General features: G+C 33.6%; 1 protein-coding gene across 1 annotated transcript in view; it reads left to right on the forward strand.

Annotated features, from left to right (window-relative positions):
* grik3 (glutamate ionotropic receptor kainate type subunit 3) overlaps window positions 1-16826 on the forward strand; it is a 476278-nt gene that overhangs the window by 281815 nt on the left and 177637 nt on the right. Inside the window, 3 exon segments of the mRNA XM_051936208.1 lie at window positions 159-416; window positions 14934-15115; window positions 16006-16059. Of these exon segments, the coding sequence (XP_051792168.1) occupies window positions 159-416; window positions 14934-15115; window positions 16006-16059 (494 nt within the window).

Consider the following 16826-nt stretch of genomic DNA (forward strand, 5'->3'; position numbering starts at 1 on the left):
TGGCATAATTAATATCCAAGAAAAAAAAACTGGAAAAAAACAACAGTTGTCAAATAAAGTGATGTATGAATTTAAACTATTTTTTACATTGTTGTAAGAATGCAGTAGATGTAAATGGTTAGTTAATGGCATCATGTCTCCTTTTTTTTCTTTTTCAGCCTGTGATCAGCTTTCTTTAGGTGTGGTTGCAATATTTGGACCATCTCACAGTTCCTCGTCTAACGCAGTCCAATCAATTTGTAATGCATTAGAAGTGCCGCATGTCCAAGTGAGATGGAAGCATCATCCGATGGATAACAGAGACACATTTTATGCTAACTTGTATCCAGACTACTCCTCACTTAGCATTGCCATCCTAGACCTTGTTCAGTTTTTAAAATGGAAGACCGCCACTGTAGTTTATGATGATAGCATGGGTAAGTAGCTGTATATAAAGTGATCCTAGCTTTCCTAAGTAAAAGCATCTGTAATTTATATATTTGTATAAAAAATCCTACTGAATGACTGCATTATCCTATAAGAAAAAATATTCTTTAATTAAAATTTTAACGTTACATATAAAGTATTTTATATTTTTGGTTGTATATTTTTACTGAATGGGTTAATTTACATTTCGGCATTTTAAAGACACACCCAATAAAGCCTTTTTGGCTAGTGACTTTTTTTGTCAACAGAGGCACATGGACAGAGAGAGTTTGAATTAACACACCCTCTGAAAAAGGCTAAAAATATCTATAATAATGTTGTAGCATTTAACATGTATTTTCAAGTTATAAGGCAATAAACTGCAACATTTGGTCAAGCTCTGTGCTAATGTCAGTATGTATGTACAGTATATACTGGTGACTTAAAGAGTAATAGAGTGCTGAGCTACTTAGAATGTTACATGGACAATGAGTCAAAAGAGTCATATTATGCACAATTTGCAGTTTTTGTCAACTTGTTGCATTATATGCATTGTACTCTCTCATGTGCACGAGCCCATCGCTACAAATAAAGACAAAATGAAATCAGTTTGAATTTGTAGGGGCAAGTCATGGACAAATTGGAGCAAGTCACTGGGTATGTCACATTATATGAACGACTGCATGGTAGTGCATCGCCAGCTACCTCTAAATCGGTAAGATTATGTAAATGAAAGCTAGGAGTGAAAATTGCTGGAAAGTTTGTGTAATGTGAAATTGCTTGAAGCAAAAAGAGGGGAAATGAAGAAATACAATAATATGGTAAAGAAAAAACAATAAAAGATAATACAGAAGATAAGTTTCATGTTAGCCATTAATATAAAATAGGCTCATCAGTAAAATGTTGGAGGTTCATATAAATCTGGCTAAGAGAAACTTTTGCTTAAAAGTTGTAAAGGATTTCTTTGCCCAAAGAACTGTGGACACATAGAACATACAGTAAAGCGAATCTTCAACTCCCAGATAGAAATTAGTTTGTAAATGTTAATTAAATTCAATTTGTTCTTTTGATTTGGGGCCAAAAGCCTTATTTCCATATTTCTTTATGTTACTTATTTTGACTGAATGGAGCATTGGCAGGTAAGTGTGTAGATAAGTTCACACAGTGAGTCAGTGGTGAGGGCTGAACTCGGGCTGACCAAACAACTTGTGGGTTTAAGTTGTACTCCTTAGAAAGTAGAATGCAGTATGTGAACTGTATCTTTTTAGTACGTTTCCAGTTGTATCCCAAACTGTCTTTCTTTGTGTCCAAAGAAGTAAATTTAAAATATGAATAGGAGTCTCACAATACTCTATTCTCTCAGGTATAAAACACGCATTCCCAAACGTCATAAAAAACATGAGGCCTATCATTAACCTCTTTCATTATTATTACCCCCTTTGTTAGTCCTCTTCATATCTTTCTTTCAATTCTACAAATAAAGCTCACATTTTAATAATGTTCCTTCTTTGATTTCTTCCAGATCCCTAGAGATTTACTGATTACACGTAGGTTTTCACACAGTGTCCTAAAGATGTGTATATTAGGTTGATTGTAACCCAAAATTGAACCCATTTGACTCAACATCTGCATGCACATGAGGGTCCACTGTGATGAACTGATGCACCAACTAAGCCTTGCATGTTACACGTTGTGCTGCCAGGGTAGACTCTGGCCCCCACATCTGTGAATTGAACCGAGTTGGTTAGAGGAAGGATCAATAGACATTGATCACAAGTACTGATATTTTACTTCTATTTAATAAGCAAGAGTAATGAAGAGAAAGACACCCTTCATGCTTCATTTGTCCCACATCTTTCAGTTCAAAAATCATAGTGCTGAAAATGGAATTAGTACTGCAGCATATTGTAATTTGAAAACTTGACCTTTGCACATGCATACTATCATTTTGTCATGTGATATATATGGGTTTGGGCCCAGCGCCAATATACATATCTCAGAAAGCAAAAATGTCTGGTTCTATTTGCCAATATTATTCTTTAACACAGATGTTTTGTGAATAAAATAAAGTATGTTATTTTCATCACCCTAGCATACTCTGTGGAGATGCCAACACTATTAATAAAAATGTTTAAAGATTTGACAGTTTCATATTTAAATCAAACAGAACTGGTAAAGAGAAAGCTCAAGTGAAATAAACCTCGGCTCTCCATTAGGCCTACCTAGTACTATATGCAAGCCTGGACTGACACTTGCAATCTAAAATGGGCATCCAATTTGAATCCTAAGTATTCCTTTGTCGACATCATGCTTACCCTTCTGTTTTCTGTGTGTTTTCCACACCTCTTGTTCTGGAAGCGTCATCTAATTCTTTGTAGGGTTTCAGCTATTGATAGGTCACACAGCTGGTTGACATGAAAAATCACACAAATACAGTACATTGTATAGAACATTTTTCTTTACATCAATAACTAAGACCATACTATATACATCAATCAATTACTTAACACATAGCTATTATATTTAAACCTAATGTAAACTTCATCAAAAATAGTTAACCAGTATGGAAGTTATCGAGCAAAAATAGAAAATTAAAGGTCTCTATCAATTTCACTTGTACTTCACCCATTTTGCTTGGCTGTAATGAAATGAAAAACGGGTTGCTGTGGTATGGGTTGTAAACAACCAGTCAGAACTTGCCAGAAGTAATATTACTTGCAATGAGGCTGGTGAATACTACCATGAAATGTAATAATGAGAAGTAGCTAATGAACGTCAAATACAAATAGAATTCTATATGCTACTAAATTCACCACTTTTTTTAAATTTCTAAACAAAACACATTTCAAGTTGAAAAAAAAAACATTTTACAATTAAAAAAAAGTCTAAGGTTTATACCACTTGCTGCACATTCATGACACATTAGGTAACTGGAAAGAGATAAAATAAGTGCAATTGAAAACATAGTTTTATTCAGAATTTGAAATATAATGGCATGGGCATGAAACTTGGGCAAAAATCATTGTCTGACATGGTGCAGGTATAAAACTACAACAATATGTCATTATTATTTTATTGCATGCAATATTCCAAGTAAATTAAATTTCTTTGACATTCAAAATATGGAAATCACATTAGCTTATATTGTACATTCATATACTTTGTTACAAAACTCTAAATAAAACGTAAACATACTTTGAGATACAAAGTGCAAACACTGTCAGACAAAGATTGAGAATACTAGCAACACTGAACAAGAAACTGACAGATGAACTCTGACATTTACCAAACAAGTCACCACAGAAGGGATTGTTTTCCATGTAAAATTTACTTTAGACAAAACAGCCAACCAGAAATAGCACAAATTTCACATTATTTCCTAGAATTGCACCGTATTTTTTTATATACTTTCAAAACATTGTCACAGAATATAATGAAAAAAGTCATATAAACAGCTAACATAAATATATTTGGTAATATCGTATGTGCCTACAATGAAGCCATCATTCATAACTTTTCAATATATTTTGTACATAGACCAAAGTAGAATTCCAAAAGCAGTGATATTTAGTTTATACCACTGACTTGCAATGAGTCCATGCCACCGTTCTTGCTAAAAGTGTACATTACCATATAATTAAGGAATGAGTTTAGTTAAAGGAAAAAAAATATCAGTAGTCACCACTTGGACTGTTAGCTCTTTTGAACTGATATTTTGCCCTAAATTGTACCTGTTAAGTAATTGCTTATTCCTCCATCCAGATCCATCTGTTTTCTATCTTGCCAAGGTCCTGAAGTAATGGGGCCTTTTCCAGCAGGATTGAGGGCAACCATCCAGGGAAGGGCACAATTCTACTCTTTACTATACTCATTCTTACTGGGCCAGACAGAGCTACCAAATAAACTAATATGCCCAAATAATGTTATTGTAAAAAAGCTATTTATTTTCCTGCAGGTCAGTTCATACCTGTGTGTTCTCTTAAACAGTGACACAATTAGGATTATTATTATGACTACACACTGACACAGTTTACCGACAGAGGTTTGCTTACTTTCAATAACTGCTTCAAAAGAAACATTTCAAAGAAGAAGAATTCAGAGTCAGATTTAATATCCACCTGGATTACAAAAGGAAAATCCTGTTATCGTTAAATGTCTCTCCCTTTCTCTCTCTCTCTCTCTCTCTCTCTCTCTCTCTCTCTCTCTATATATATATATATATATATATATATATATATATATATATATAATATAAAGAGGGCCAATTGAATACTGTATATACCAGCTATACTTAGGCTTACCTGTCAAAGAGAGGTATTAGAATTAATGTAAAAATAGTGTTCCTCTTACACCTCTTCTCAGTATCCTTACATATCTCAACCCCTGTTGCCTTACGTGTACCCTCACCGTTTCCTCTACACCTTCCCTCAGTATCCTCTTGTATGTCAGCTTGTCCTGTCTGGTGCTCCTTCTGACAAGCTCGCGCCATAAATGCCTACTTCTCAGACTCTATCATTTCGATTCGCTGTGTTCACCTCCTGTCTGCTTTTTGGCTTTCTCCAATAGCAAACATGTCCCCATTACCCACTACGAAAACATAATTTGTTTTCTTGCAACTGCTTCCAGTCTTTGAAGACAAAATGTCATAAAACACTAGATCTGAAACTATTTCAAAATCTTTACATGTTTATTTGTCAATTATTTAGCATGTGTATTTGTAGTATTAGTTTATATGCATTGCATACAGTTTGAGTGGCAGAGCATAACTTAACTATACGTTCCATAGAATGTACCTGTTTCCATGTAAATAAAGTTCTTTGTGCCAATTGCTCATTTACAGTAGGTGGTGCTTATTGACAAATATGCCACAAAAAACAAGTATTCATAGTTTTAGAAAACAGATAAAAAGCACACCGATAATTAATATAATGAAGGATATATAGTACATTTGTTCTTGTAGTAAGCTGATGGAACTTTACTTAAAATACCTGAGACCATGGCAAAGGTCCAAACTGAATTCAATATATTGCTACAAAAAATATTGTAATTCTAAATTTTTTGGAGAGTGGCATATGTTACATTCTTTCTCTCCATGTCTCCATTATTATGGATTTTGACACATTTATACACATAACAATGTTTTGAATAAACATTTTCACTAGTCAGTTAGATGCATGCGCTATTCCTAGTTTCTTTTGTCCATGAATCTATCATTGTAAAAGAGCATGTGATAAATAATTGAGCAACCATGCAGAATTACTGCTAAGGTGGATATGATTCTAGAAAGTAGTTATTTACACAGCTTCCAGTTCATCCATATAGCCATCAATTTTTGACAACAAATTTCTCCAATGGGGATTGGAACTTCATTCAGAAGCACCAAAATGAAGGCAAAAACAAACACTTGACAAGGCACCAGTTCATCACAGGGCACACCGACTCACAAAAAGCCCATTCAGGGATGCCAGTTAACTTAGCATACATCTCTTTCATTAGAACCATGCAGACGCAAGGAAAATAAGCAAACACGACACTGACAGTGAACAGGACAAGGGTTTCAATGCATTCTCCTCAAACTGTGAGGTAGGAGCTCCATTCTGCCACCCACAGGTTGATTTATGTTCTTAAAATTATGCAAATATGTGTGAAAAAAATGTCTTGTTTTAATATAAATATTGATATTTAGTGTGCATTTCAACATTTTATCTTTAACATTTAAAATGTCATAATATTGGGTATTACTTAGAAATCTCAAAACATTAATAAGCTGTTTTGAAAGACACATTATTAAGAAATCTTTATAGATGTCATACAATATACCATAACCCAGTATAAATATAGGAATGTTTGTGAAATTCCGTATTAACAGGGTCAAATCCAGTCTCCATAAGCATAAGGAGGCAAATTAAGTTTCACACTTGAAAATGAGGCAGAAGCTTTCATAATATGTTAAAAATAACAATAGGTTATACAAATATTCAGTGATTTGTTATAGCAGGCTTTATAAACACTTAGTGATTCAAATTAGTTTTTTCTTTGGTTCTGAGTAAATTTTCCAGTGGTTCTGGAATAGGGAGAATCCAAAATGATTCTTATTATCTTTGTATTTTTGGTTAGTAACAAAAACGACTAACTTGATGGCAAAGTTTAAATTTTTTTACTGAGTGAACATTTTTCAGTTGGCTTTTCATAGGTTTTAAAATAGGGATAATCCTTATTTATTTTTTATTTTTGGTCAGAAATAACAATAACAACATTTATTTATATAGTACATTTTCATACAAATGATGTAGCTCAAAGTGCTTTACAGGATGAAAAAAGAGAAAAAAGACAAAATATATAAAAAATAAAATTAGGCAATACTAATTAACATAGAATAAAAGTAAGGTCCAAATGCCAGGGAGAACAGAAAAAAACAAACAAAAAAAAAAACTCCAGACAGCTGGAGAAAAAAAATAAAATCTGCAGGGGTTCCAGGCCATGAGACCACCCAGCCCCCTCTAGGCATCCTACCTAACATAAATGACCTCAATCAGTCCTCAAGGTATTCAGGGTTCACATGGAAGAACTTGATGATGATGGTCATAACAGTTAATAATGCAATTTTTAAAACTTTCCGTGACACCATTTTGTGCTCTTGTTTTTGACTTGTGACTTTGTGACTTTGTTGTTAGGATACAACAATTAAGTTTTAAGGGAATTTCTCCCATGACATCATGTGTCCAACACTTTAAAAGCCAATGCCACCATTTATTCAGTGTCCAAGATTATGAATGCTTTCTAAAAGGCTTCTCATTGCTTATTTTGTGATTTGGAGTCCTAAGCATAACAAAAAAGTGCGGCCTCTTAAAATGACCCACAAAATACTTTACTCACAAAGCCTCTTTTGCCTGCCAGGAAAGGAATCATCCCAATGTGGCTTAATCCCAAATGCAGTGGCCTGGCTCAGTCTTTGCAGGCCCAAAAGGGATTTTACCCTCAAAACAAACTTAAATGACCCAAACATAAATCAAAAAGCCACACAAGTAGAAGGACTTCAAACAATCTTTATAAAAAGGATGTTAACAAAAAATAGAAAAATACAAGGAAATGTTCAAAAGAGGCAAAAAGCAGTTGCCTAAACAACAATCCTAAACAAGCAAAGTTCCAATATGAAAACAGAATTCTTAGAAAACCTGATATCAAATAACAATACTCACAACTGTAAAGATAATGAAATGCTTGACAGCTGAATTCTGCTTCTGGCACTGATATAAAGCCAGGAGGAAAACCCATTAATTGTGAAATGAGGGTGGCCCCGCCTCATGGGGAACCATCCACAAGGAACATGAGACATACTCACGTATAAAGTGACAGTGCACTAATACCTAATCACATATAAAACCAACAACATGAGAATTAACAACTCAAAACAAACAAAAAACAATACTAAAATATAAAATACACATAACTTCAATAGATGGCAGTTTAGTTTTGAAATCATTAGTATTTAGACTTTTAGCAGATGTTTTTGACTTCAATTTCAGTCTTGCATTTTTACTTCAACATTCCTACCTTTTGACTTGTGCCTCTTTTGTCACAAATTATCTCTTTTGTTACAAAACATCTAATCTCTGGTGGTTTACCACTTTTGTCATTACGTCAATAAATAGATCATGGGCCTCATATCTGAAATTCACATAGATTACAAAACCAAATGTTATACACATTTTGTTTGGACGTGTTACAAAAGGCTGCAAGAAATTGGAAAAAAAAAGTTGAAGTTGTCATACAAACACCAACAATCATTTTTTTAAATAATTTCTAATGTAATCTAAGTATGGCAGAAAGTATCATTTTCTGTTTTTCTGTTCTGGCTAGCATCCCCACCTTATGGCTGACAACTTTGTCTGCAAGACTCTGCTTATTCCTTTTTCACTAGCCTATTCTGGAAGAGTCTTTCTTTCAATTTCTGTTATTGTCAATCAGTACCTTGCAAAAAATACTGTAGTTTCTATAAATAAACCTTCAGAGACATCAATGTACATACTGTATCAGTGTAGCTTACAGTAACACTTGAACTTGTATGTCAGCAGGAAAGCTGGCATCTCAGTGGTGTAAATACTGAAGCTTTTACAAATGTCCTTGGTATTTCCAAAATGCAACATACAGTCTTCCAAATGACCAGAGGTCAAAGTCAGTGAAATTTCTTCTGATGGAAAAAATAAAAAAGAAATGTAGTTTTAAAGGCGCATTTGCTTCTTACAGATAGCACCACCTTACAATATAGTAAACTAAATTATTCCAGATAAGTTTTCTGTAGCTAATGAGCTTGTGTTAGTTTTAGATACAATATACAGAAACTCTCGTATCATCAAAGAAAATACATATATTACTATCATAATGTGGATTCCCAAATGTGTTTTCTGACTTTGGTCTTACAATGAAAAAGTTGCAGTTAAACATTTCATTAAGATTTAAATAATTAAATATCTGAACAGGTTTTACTTTTTATTTCTGACTTACTACACATGCACACTTAGGAGACATATTAAGGGCTCTGCAGAGGTAAGCAGTACCCACATTAGGTTGGGAGGTTACGACTCTCCCTATTTTACCCACAGCTCCAAGGTGCACACATCAGAAGACACCTAACTTCATCTTGACACTTCAGCTGAGCTCTGCCACTCAGGGTGCTGAGGTACTGTATTTATTCAAAACGAGGGCCAGATGGAGGTCGTCATTTGGACCTGAGACATACAACACGACAGAACTCCATAGATCGCTCTAGCTGAAAATGAGCAATGCTTTGGCAGGAAAACCTTCATTAGTGCCAATGCGCTGTATATTTTTTTACAAACTCCTTTTCATGGGGAACCCTTGGCTGATGCCCAAACAATTCCTTTTTCTGTCCGTCCTTTATCTGTACCATTATAGACTCCAGAAATTTTCAGTTTTCATTCAGTCAAAATTTTGAAGAACCCTAAAGTGCTACAGTTTACAAAGTATGTGCTAATAATTTTTTGTGTAAAGAATCTCATTCTAATGCAGGCATGATTTGCTCATCAATGTTCTCCAACAGTGTTCCCATGTTTTTGTTGAAGTATTCATTTTATACTTACAGCTAGGCTCCATTACATTTAATCCTTTCACAATTTAAAACACTTCATTTATTTTACTTTTATTTTCTCTGTGTGAATTGAAAAGGTTCAGATCCTCTAAGTTCTAATCTTTCCTTATAGCACATACCACTCAGTCCTGAAATCAGCCTGTTTATTCTTCTACATAGCTTATGGCCTCACTAGTGTGTTACATAGTTTAAACATAACCTCCCTTGACTTCTACTGTGCACATCATGCTATTTAACCTAGCATACTATTAACCTTTTAAATCACTTCTGTACATTGACTGTATGTAGAAAGTGACAAGTCTACTATGACTCTTAGATCCTTTTCATAAGCAGAATTTTCAAGTTTCAAACCTCCTATTGTGACTTTAAATCTAACGTTTCTACTTCCTATATGTAATATTTTTCATTTATTTACGTAAAATTTCATCTGCCAGAGATGATGCCATCTTTGATTGCTCATGAAATGATGTGTTGTTTCAAGAATTCAAGATAACAAGTCCTGGCTTGGTTACTTTACCTGGAGTTTGTATAATTTTCTTCTCGAAATTCTTTAGTTTACATTAATCTAATAAAAAAGAGTTAGGGATCTAAAATATGATACCCATTTATTGCCAGCTGAGCAATAGAGAATTTATAAAAGAAAGAAAAACAACAAAATGATGGGCGCTTGTGCTTTGGTTATATTACTGTGTCATGGTCATCCTCTACTATAGACATACACCATGTCTGCTGAGTACACAGAAACAAAATTAACAATCGAAAGAAAACAAGCTAGATGATCTTTCACTATCATGTTTTAGTCTTTGCCTAAATAAACTATAAAAAGACGTTTGTTTTTGTTTTTGCCATACCACTGACATAAATAGGGAATGTGTGATGAAGCCATATATAATGGCAATCATTCTGCATCTAAGTTTGGAAACCTGCAGAACTAATATTTATCACTTTTCATTTTTTTTTTACACATTTTTGCCTATTGCTTGTTATTTTTATCATTATGATCATAACCTCAGCATGCTACCATTTTTGGGTACAGATTCATGAGCAACCATCTTGCTTATGCATTTTACACGGAGATCATATGATGTACATTGTTATTACTCTTTGCCTATATAAGATGGTGGCTCACAGTAGCATGTTATGCACTCATTGAATCTCTTTGAAAAAAACAATAGAAAAAAAAAAGGAAAAAAAATACTCGAGGAGCAAAAGAACAGGTAAGGAGAGGACCTTTTTGCCATGACTTGTTTTACATCTGGTATAAGGATTTTTTTATATAATATTGAATTTATTTAATATTTTGGTTTTCTGATCTCAGCCTGACTTTGACTCCTTTTTCATGAGTCCTGATCTTGTGCCTTCCATGTTCTGGTGTTTGTAACATCAAAAAACTTTTTACAATCACACAATCTTTCAGATGTGATCATAACAGGCAATATCCAATTATTCTGCTCCCACTGTTGCATAGCTTGCAAAGCTCGACAGATAGCTAAACAAGGTGACAAATGAAGAATCAATTATTAATGCAAAATGAACAAACTTTACTTGAATTGAGTATTAAATTTCCAATATTGGGAAATTGTGAAAATAATAATAAAATCAAATGAGCTTGAGGTAATATTACAAAAGAAGTACAATCACTACCGAAAAAATTAAAAGCAATCAAATAAACAGAAATCAATCACTAATATGTTTCTTTAATGAGTTTCATCATGTACACCCACCTAACATAGGTATTGATTTGGCTGTGCTACTTTAACACAAAAATCAGTGCAAAGACCTAAATATATAAGTTATAACACTGATGCAGCGCATCACACAACAAACCAACTCAGGATCCAGATTAGGACCCGAGTGCAGCCATGCAATCGGTGACACCTCCGCACCATACTAGCTCAGATGCAAGATTCAAATATTAATGATAATAATGTTGTTAATCTACCTACAAGCAATTTTTCTGAAGGTTCAGTATAGACAGCTGGAATGAAACTACATCACATTAGTAAAAGTCGAAGTTTTTAGAGGCTTAGTGTGAGAGGATAGATTGAGATTGCATCATGGGGGATGGAATGTGATTGTACTGCTGAGAAAAGAATGTGAGTGCATTGTTAAGGATGACTCAAGATGATATCAGCTTGGGTGACTCAAAATTGCATTGTTATAGAAAAGGCTGCAAAACTATAACACCAATCATGTGAGTAGCAAAGGACATGGCTGGCGTAAAGAACAAACAAAACAAATGCAAATCAATTACCCACAAGAAAAAAACAAGAGAGCGCCATAGTGACATCACCATATTTTATATTAAGTGGTATATAAATAATCCACAAATCCACAGAGAGAGTAAAAATTAAAAAAATAAATCAGATCCAAAACCTCAGATTAGATAGATAGGTACAGTTAGGTCCATAAATATTTGGACAGAGACAACTTTTGTCTATTTTTGGTTCTGTACATTACCACAATGAATTTTAAATGAAACAACTCAGATGCAGTTGAAGTGCAGACTTTCAGCTTTAATTCAGTGGGGTGAACAAAACGATTGCATAAAAATGTGAGGCAACTAAAGCATTTTTTGAACACAATCCCTTCATTTCAGGGGCTCAAAAGTAATTGGAAATACAACATTACAGTATGTCGATAATGGTTAGATGGAGACGGAATTAATCTAAATATCCATTACTGACTGTCAAAGTTTCAAAAGGGCATTCTTGCAGAATGCAGCTCTAATACAGGCTACATGCACCTCTGATGTCAGTCCACCTTTATTCAATGTGTTTGTTACAGTAAATAACTGCTGAAGAAATTATTGGTGTTAACATGCTTATTCCACAATAACTCCTTTAATATGTTATACTTCTGCATGCCATAAGTTCTGTATTGTATTGTATTGCACATAAGGCATGCTGACACCAGACATTGAAATGGAGCATCTGCCATGGTGGCAACAGTTCCCAAAGCACTTTAAGTAAAATGGATAACTAGAACATTTACAGAGGGTTAATATTAAAAACACACAGCACGAAATTCTAAAACAAAGAAAATGAAACAATTATGTAAACATTAAAGCAGGTAATCCCTAAGAAAATATTACACTTATGTTGTAAGCTCCCAAATGCCATGTAATACATTTTTAATATACCTTTATCAACATTAGACTCAGTATGTAAACAAGATTTTTTTTTCTCTGTTAAGACCAATTGCTGCCCTTACATATTGAGTAGGAGAAGCACATTTTTCCCCACATACTGTGCCTTATGAGTAATTTACACGTTCATAGCTGAAAAAATGAAGATGATGAAACCTGCCTCCTCTCATTCTCACACTTTATAGGTCTAAATTATATTTTTTTATATTGCCACAGAGTTTTTTGCTACTATCATAGAAATATCTTTGCCAGGGATCTTAGCCACTTTTTTCTGTCACCCAAACACTCAGTTGTTCCTATGGGGCAGTCGTCACTGTTTTAGAGTAACTGGAATACTTGCTTCTCTGCTTTCCAGCAATATCAGATTCATTTAAATTCAGGAGACCAGCATTCATAACAAAGGAACATCCAGTTATCTAACTATGCAAGTCATCACAATCACTTTGTGGGTTGGGAGAGAACAGCTGAGTAATCCAAATGAAAAAGAACAAAGGCACAAGTCAAACAGAATCTTTAGCTAAGATCAAGCTTTGAAAATTAAAATGAAAGACATCAAATTGTTTTTGTATTCACAGTATATTTGTTTCGAACGTATATTAATCAGTGAATCTGGCTACATTGAAAGTGAGTCTGAAGCATCATGGATGAGGCCCCTCTCACTTTCTTTTTTTTTTATTGACTTCTGCTTTTTACCCTTCATAAATTCATACAGAAGCAATGATTTTGTAATTGAAATATATGGTCGAACTGTAGAAAAGTTAAGCCCCTTTATTTTAAAAAAGCATATATATCATGTACTATTTTTGGAAAAATTAAGGAAGCTTCATTCAATTAGAAATCCTGTCCCAGGTTCACAGTAATGCAGTATACTGAGCTGAGCTTATGAACTATCGCAGTGTGAACTCTTGGCCTCGCACTGTGCCTCAGCGTCTTTGGGCCAGTTAAGCTTTCTGGTTTTAGATTTCATTTCCAGTTTTGGCTAGTGGTGGCTTCTTTAATCGCTGTAACCCTTCCCTTGTATTTCTTGAAGGTTTGCAATTTTCTTTGTTTGATTCCCATGACACATATCCCTCTCACATGTTCACATGTATATGTTTGACCTTATTGTAAAGCTTGAATAGAATTAAGTGTACAATTTTTTAGAAGATAAATTCTGCAAAATCTTTAATGCCTGTTTACTTTTTATCTTTTTCTGCAATCACCAGTGAATCAATCTCCCCATTAAAACATCCAGAAAATAAGACACTCTATAAAACCATACTAATAATGTATTTTTATAGTGTCACTTCTCTCAGATATGCTTGTACTGAGGATTTATGAGATTTGTTTACTTATACATTAATTATTATTGATCTATGATCTTACATGAGTATCCTTGTCATACGTCCTACTAGCTATTCCTCTGCATTATATAGAACATAATATAGAACATAACTAAACTGAACTTCTCCTATATGAATAACAATGCTTTTATGAAGCATGTCTGATTTTTCATTTCTTTTAATCTCTTACACATCTTTTATAGGCTTTCACTTTCACTCAAATGGTGGAAACATCCCAAAAGCTGAGAATTCTCTTATTCTAATGGTTCTAGTGGGGAAGTAAAAGTACCAAATAATTTGTATGGCTCAAATGAGTTTTACTGTGGAGATTCATAATAATTTGAATACTATTTCAAAAAATTGCTCACTGATAATTAAATATAGTCTAATACATGAGCATACCAATAGTTCTGTTGTGGTCTCACTGCACATAAGACAATAATAATACAATACAGAACGTGTGGCATGCAAAAGTATAAAATATTAAAGGAGTTAGTGTGGAATAAGCATGTTAACACCAATGGTTTCTTCAGTAGTTATTTACTCCATTCAGTAACTTAAGGTAACTGAAGTAGATCACAGGCTCATTTTTAAAAGCAATTGATTCTTTACTGGTGTACCTTAATTGAATATTATTAAAAGATTATTTAAATTGTGTTGTTACAGATAAAGAAATTAGTTCAAACAGTTCCACTTCTGGGTTCACAATACACCTTGGCTCACTTTGTTGACCTAAGCAAGTTAATTAATGAATTTTGCTTGCAGTACAAATTGTAACAATAGCATAGCCCATGTTTGTATGAACTGTAAACTTTCTCTGCCATAGACAGACAATAAATCATGGAAAGTGGTAACTGATTTTCTGCCTTGGTAACTAATTTAGTAACTGATACAAAATAATTTTAATATGCTAAGTTAGCAAGAGATCTTTAAACTTTATTCCCTAAAGGTCTTATTAGACTACAGGAACTGATAATGGCACCCTCCAGGTACAATATCCGTTTAAAAATCCGGCAGCTACCTCTGGACACAGATGATGCTAGACCGCTACTGAAAGAAATGAAGAGGAGCCGGGAATTTCGGATCATTTTTGATTGCACCCACATAATGGCAGCACAGATTTTAAAACAGGTGAGTTCAACTGACTTTTTAATTGAAATTAACAATGGCATTCATCCATTTACATTTTCATTTTAGATCAGTTGTATCCAAATAATGTAGTCTTACATACTGCTAATAACCCCATTTTGTTAAATGTCCTTTTGATAATTTTTTTAGCAAACGATGTGCAAACCAAGAAGGACCTTTTATTACCACTGTCTTTCTTAAGTTTGTATCTTATAACTGACTGGTAGCTTCTTTTTCCTGGGGATACTGCCGGCTGGAGTTTTTGTTGTCCTCTTCTCCATTTTCAGCTGCCTATAGTTTAACAATTAATAAATGGAAAGATATTGCAGGGCACCATTTGTGTTAAAAGATTTCAAACTACTTTGTTTTGCGGTCTGTTTAAACAAATATGTGTCTTTATGTGTACTCATGATGTAATTAGCAAATTTGAAAGTTCGCAATTGAATCTACTTGTGAACTTTTCACAGTTCTCTGTGCCTGTAGTATACAAAAATAAAGTGAATTGAAATGATTTGAATATCTAACAAATGCACTTTACCTAATTTTGCGCGCTTTGTAAAGAGAATTCTGAATAAAGGTATTTTACTGTACCTTTACTGAGCCCATTAAAATAATTTATACAGTACATAATGCATCCGGTGGCACAGAAACAGCCAAATTGTGATCATGTACTGTATTGTAAATGTAAATGTACATTAAACAATAATATTTTAGTAGTATTTACAAACAGTCATTACATACATTTTTTGTATTATTAAATGTTTTGGCAGAATCTCAGACACTGTTTGACTTATGGATTTCTTTTCATTTGGGATATTGTTCAATATACACATTCATGCATATATAAATTGAATTCTCATTGCTTTTCTACATTTCTTTTGTCTTTCAACAAGGCACTGGCCATGGGAATGATGACTGAATACTACCACTACATCTTTACTACTTTGGTAAAGTATATATGAAAACTATATTTTCTTCATGTAAATATATTTGATGTTTACAGGGTCCAGATTAAATGAATATTCCACCTTAAAATATTTTTATATGTTACTTTCCCCATGTAGTTTGTAGTGATGGCTGAGATAAAAAGTTTTCATGGAAAATGTAAATAAACTTTTTGATAGAATCGTCGTCTAAGAAAACCAGTTCTGAAGTACAGCAAACATTATTAAAGAAGCAAAAACTTTCATGAAAAAAGTCTGTTTTGTAATCCACATGTCAAGTTATTCAGTTATTTGTTCATAATGCACAAAATGCATGCATTTTTTGCTACAATATTGTCAAATAAACACTTCTGTAAAATCAGAGCAGTGTATACAGAAGAAATGCATTCACATGGGAACAAGCATTTGAATGGAGGGCAGGACTCTTGACCAAGGATTATGTGACATGAGTAATGTCAGATTTTTTTCGTAGATGGTTTTATATTGTTTGTTGTCGTCCAGTGTTGGTCTCCATACATGCCCATTTTATCAGAAAGTTTGTTATCTCCATTTCCTGTGAACATATGAGATTTTTTATTTTTTTGGCCACCACTATGAACCACATCCACTAGCAACATATACAGTATCAAACATATCATTTTTGGGATTTGAATATTCCTTTAATATTTGGTCTGAGGATAACAACATTCTAATCAATAAAACATCAAATACGTCTGTCTAATTAATCAATAGAATACAGAGTAAGGTGGCAACAAGGCACAGTGGTTAGC

The sequence above is a fragment of the Erpetoichthys calabaricus genome, chromosome 14, assembly GCF_900747795.2.
Source record: "Erpetoichthys calabaricus chromosome 14, fErpCal1.3, whole genome shotgun sequence".
NCBI classification, from domain to species: Eukaryota; Metazoa; Chordata; class Cladistia; order Polypteriformes; family Polypteridae; genus Erpetoichthys; species Erpetoichthys calabaricus.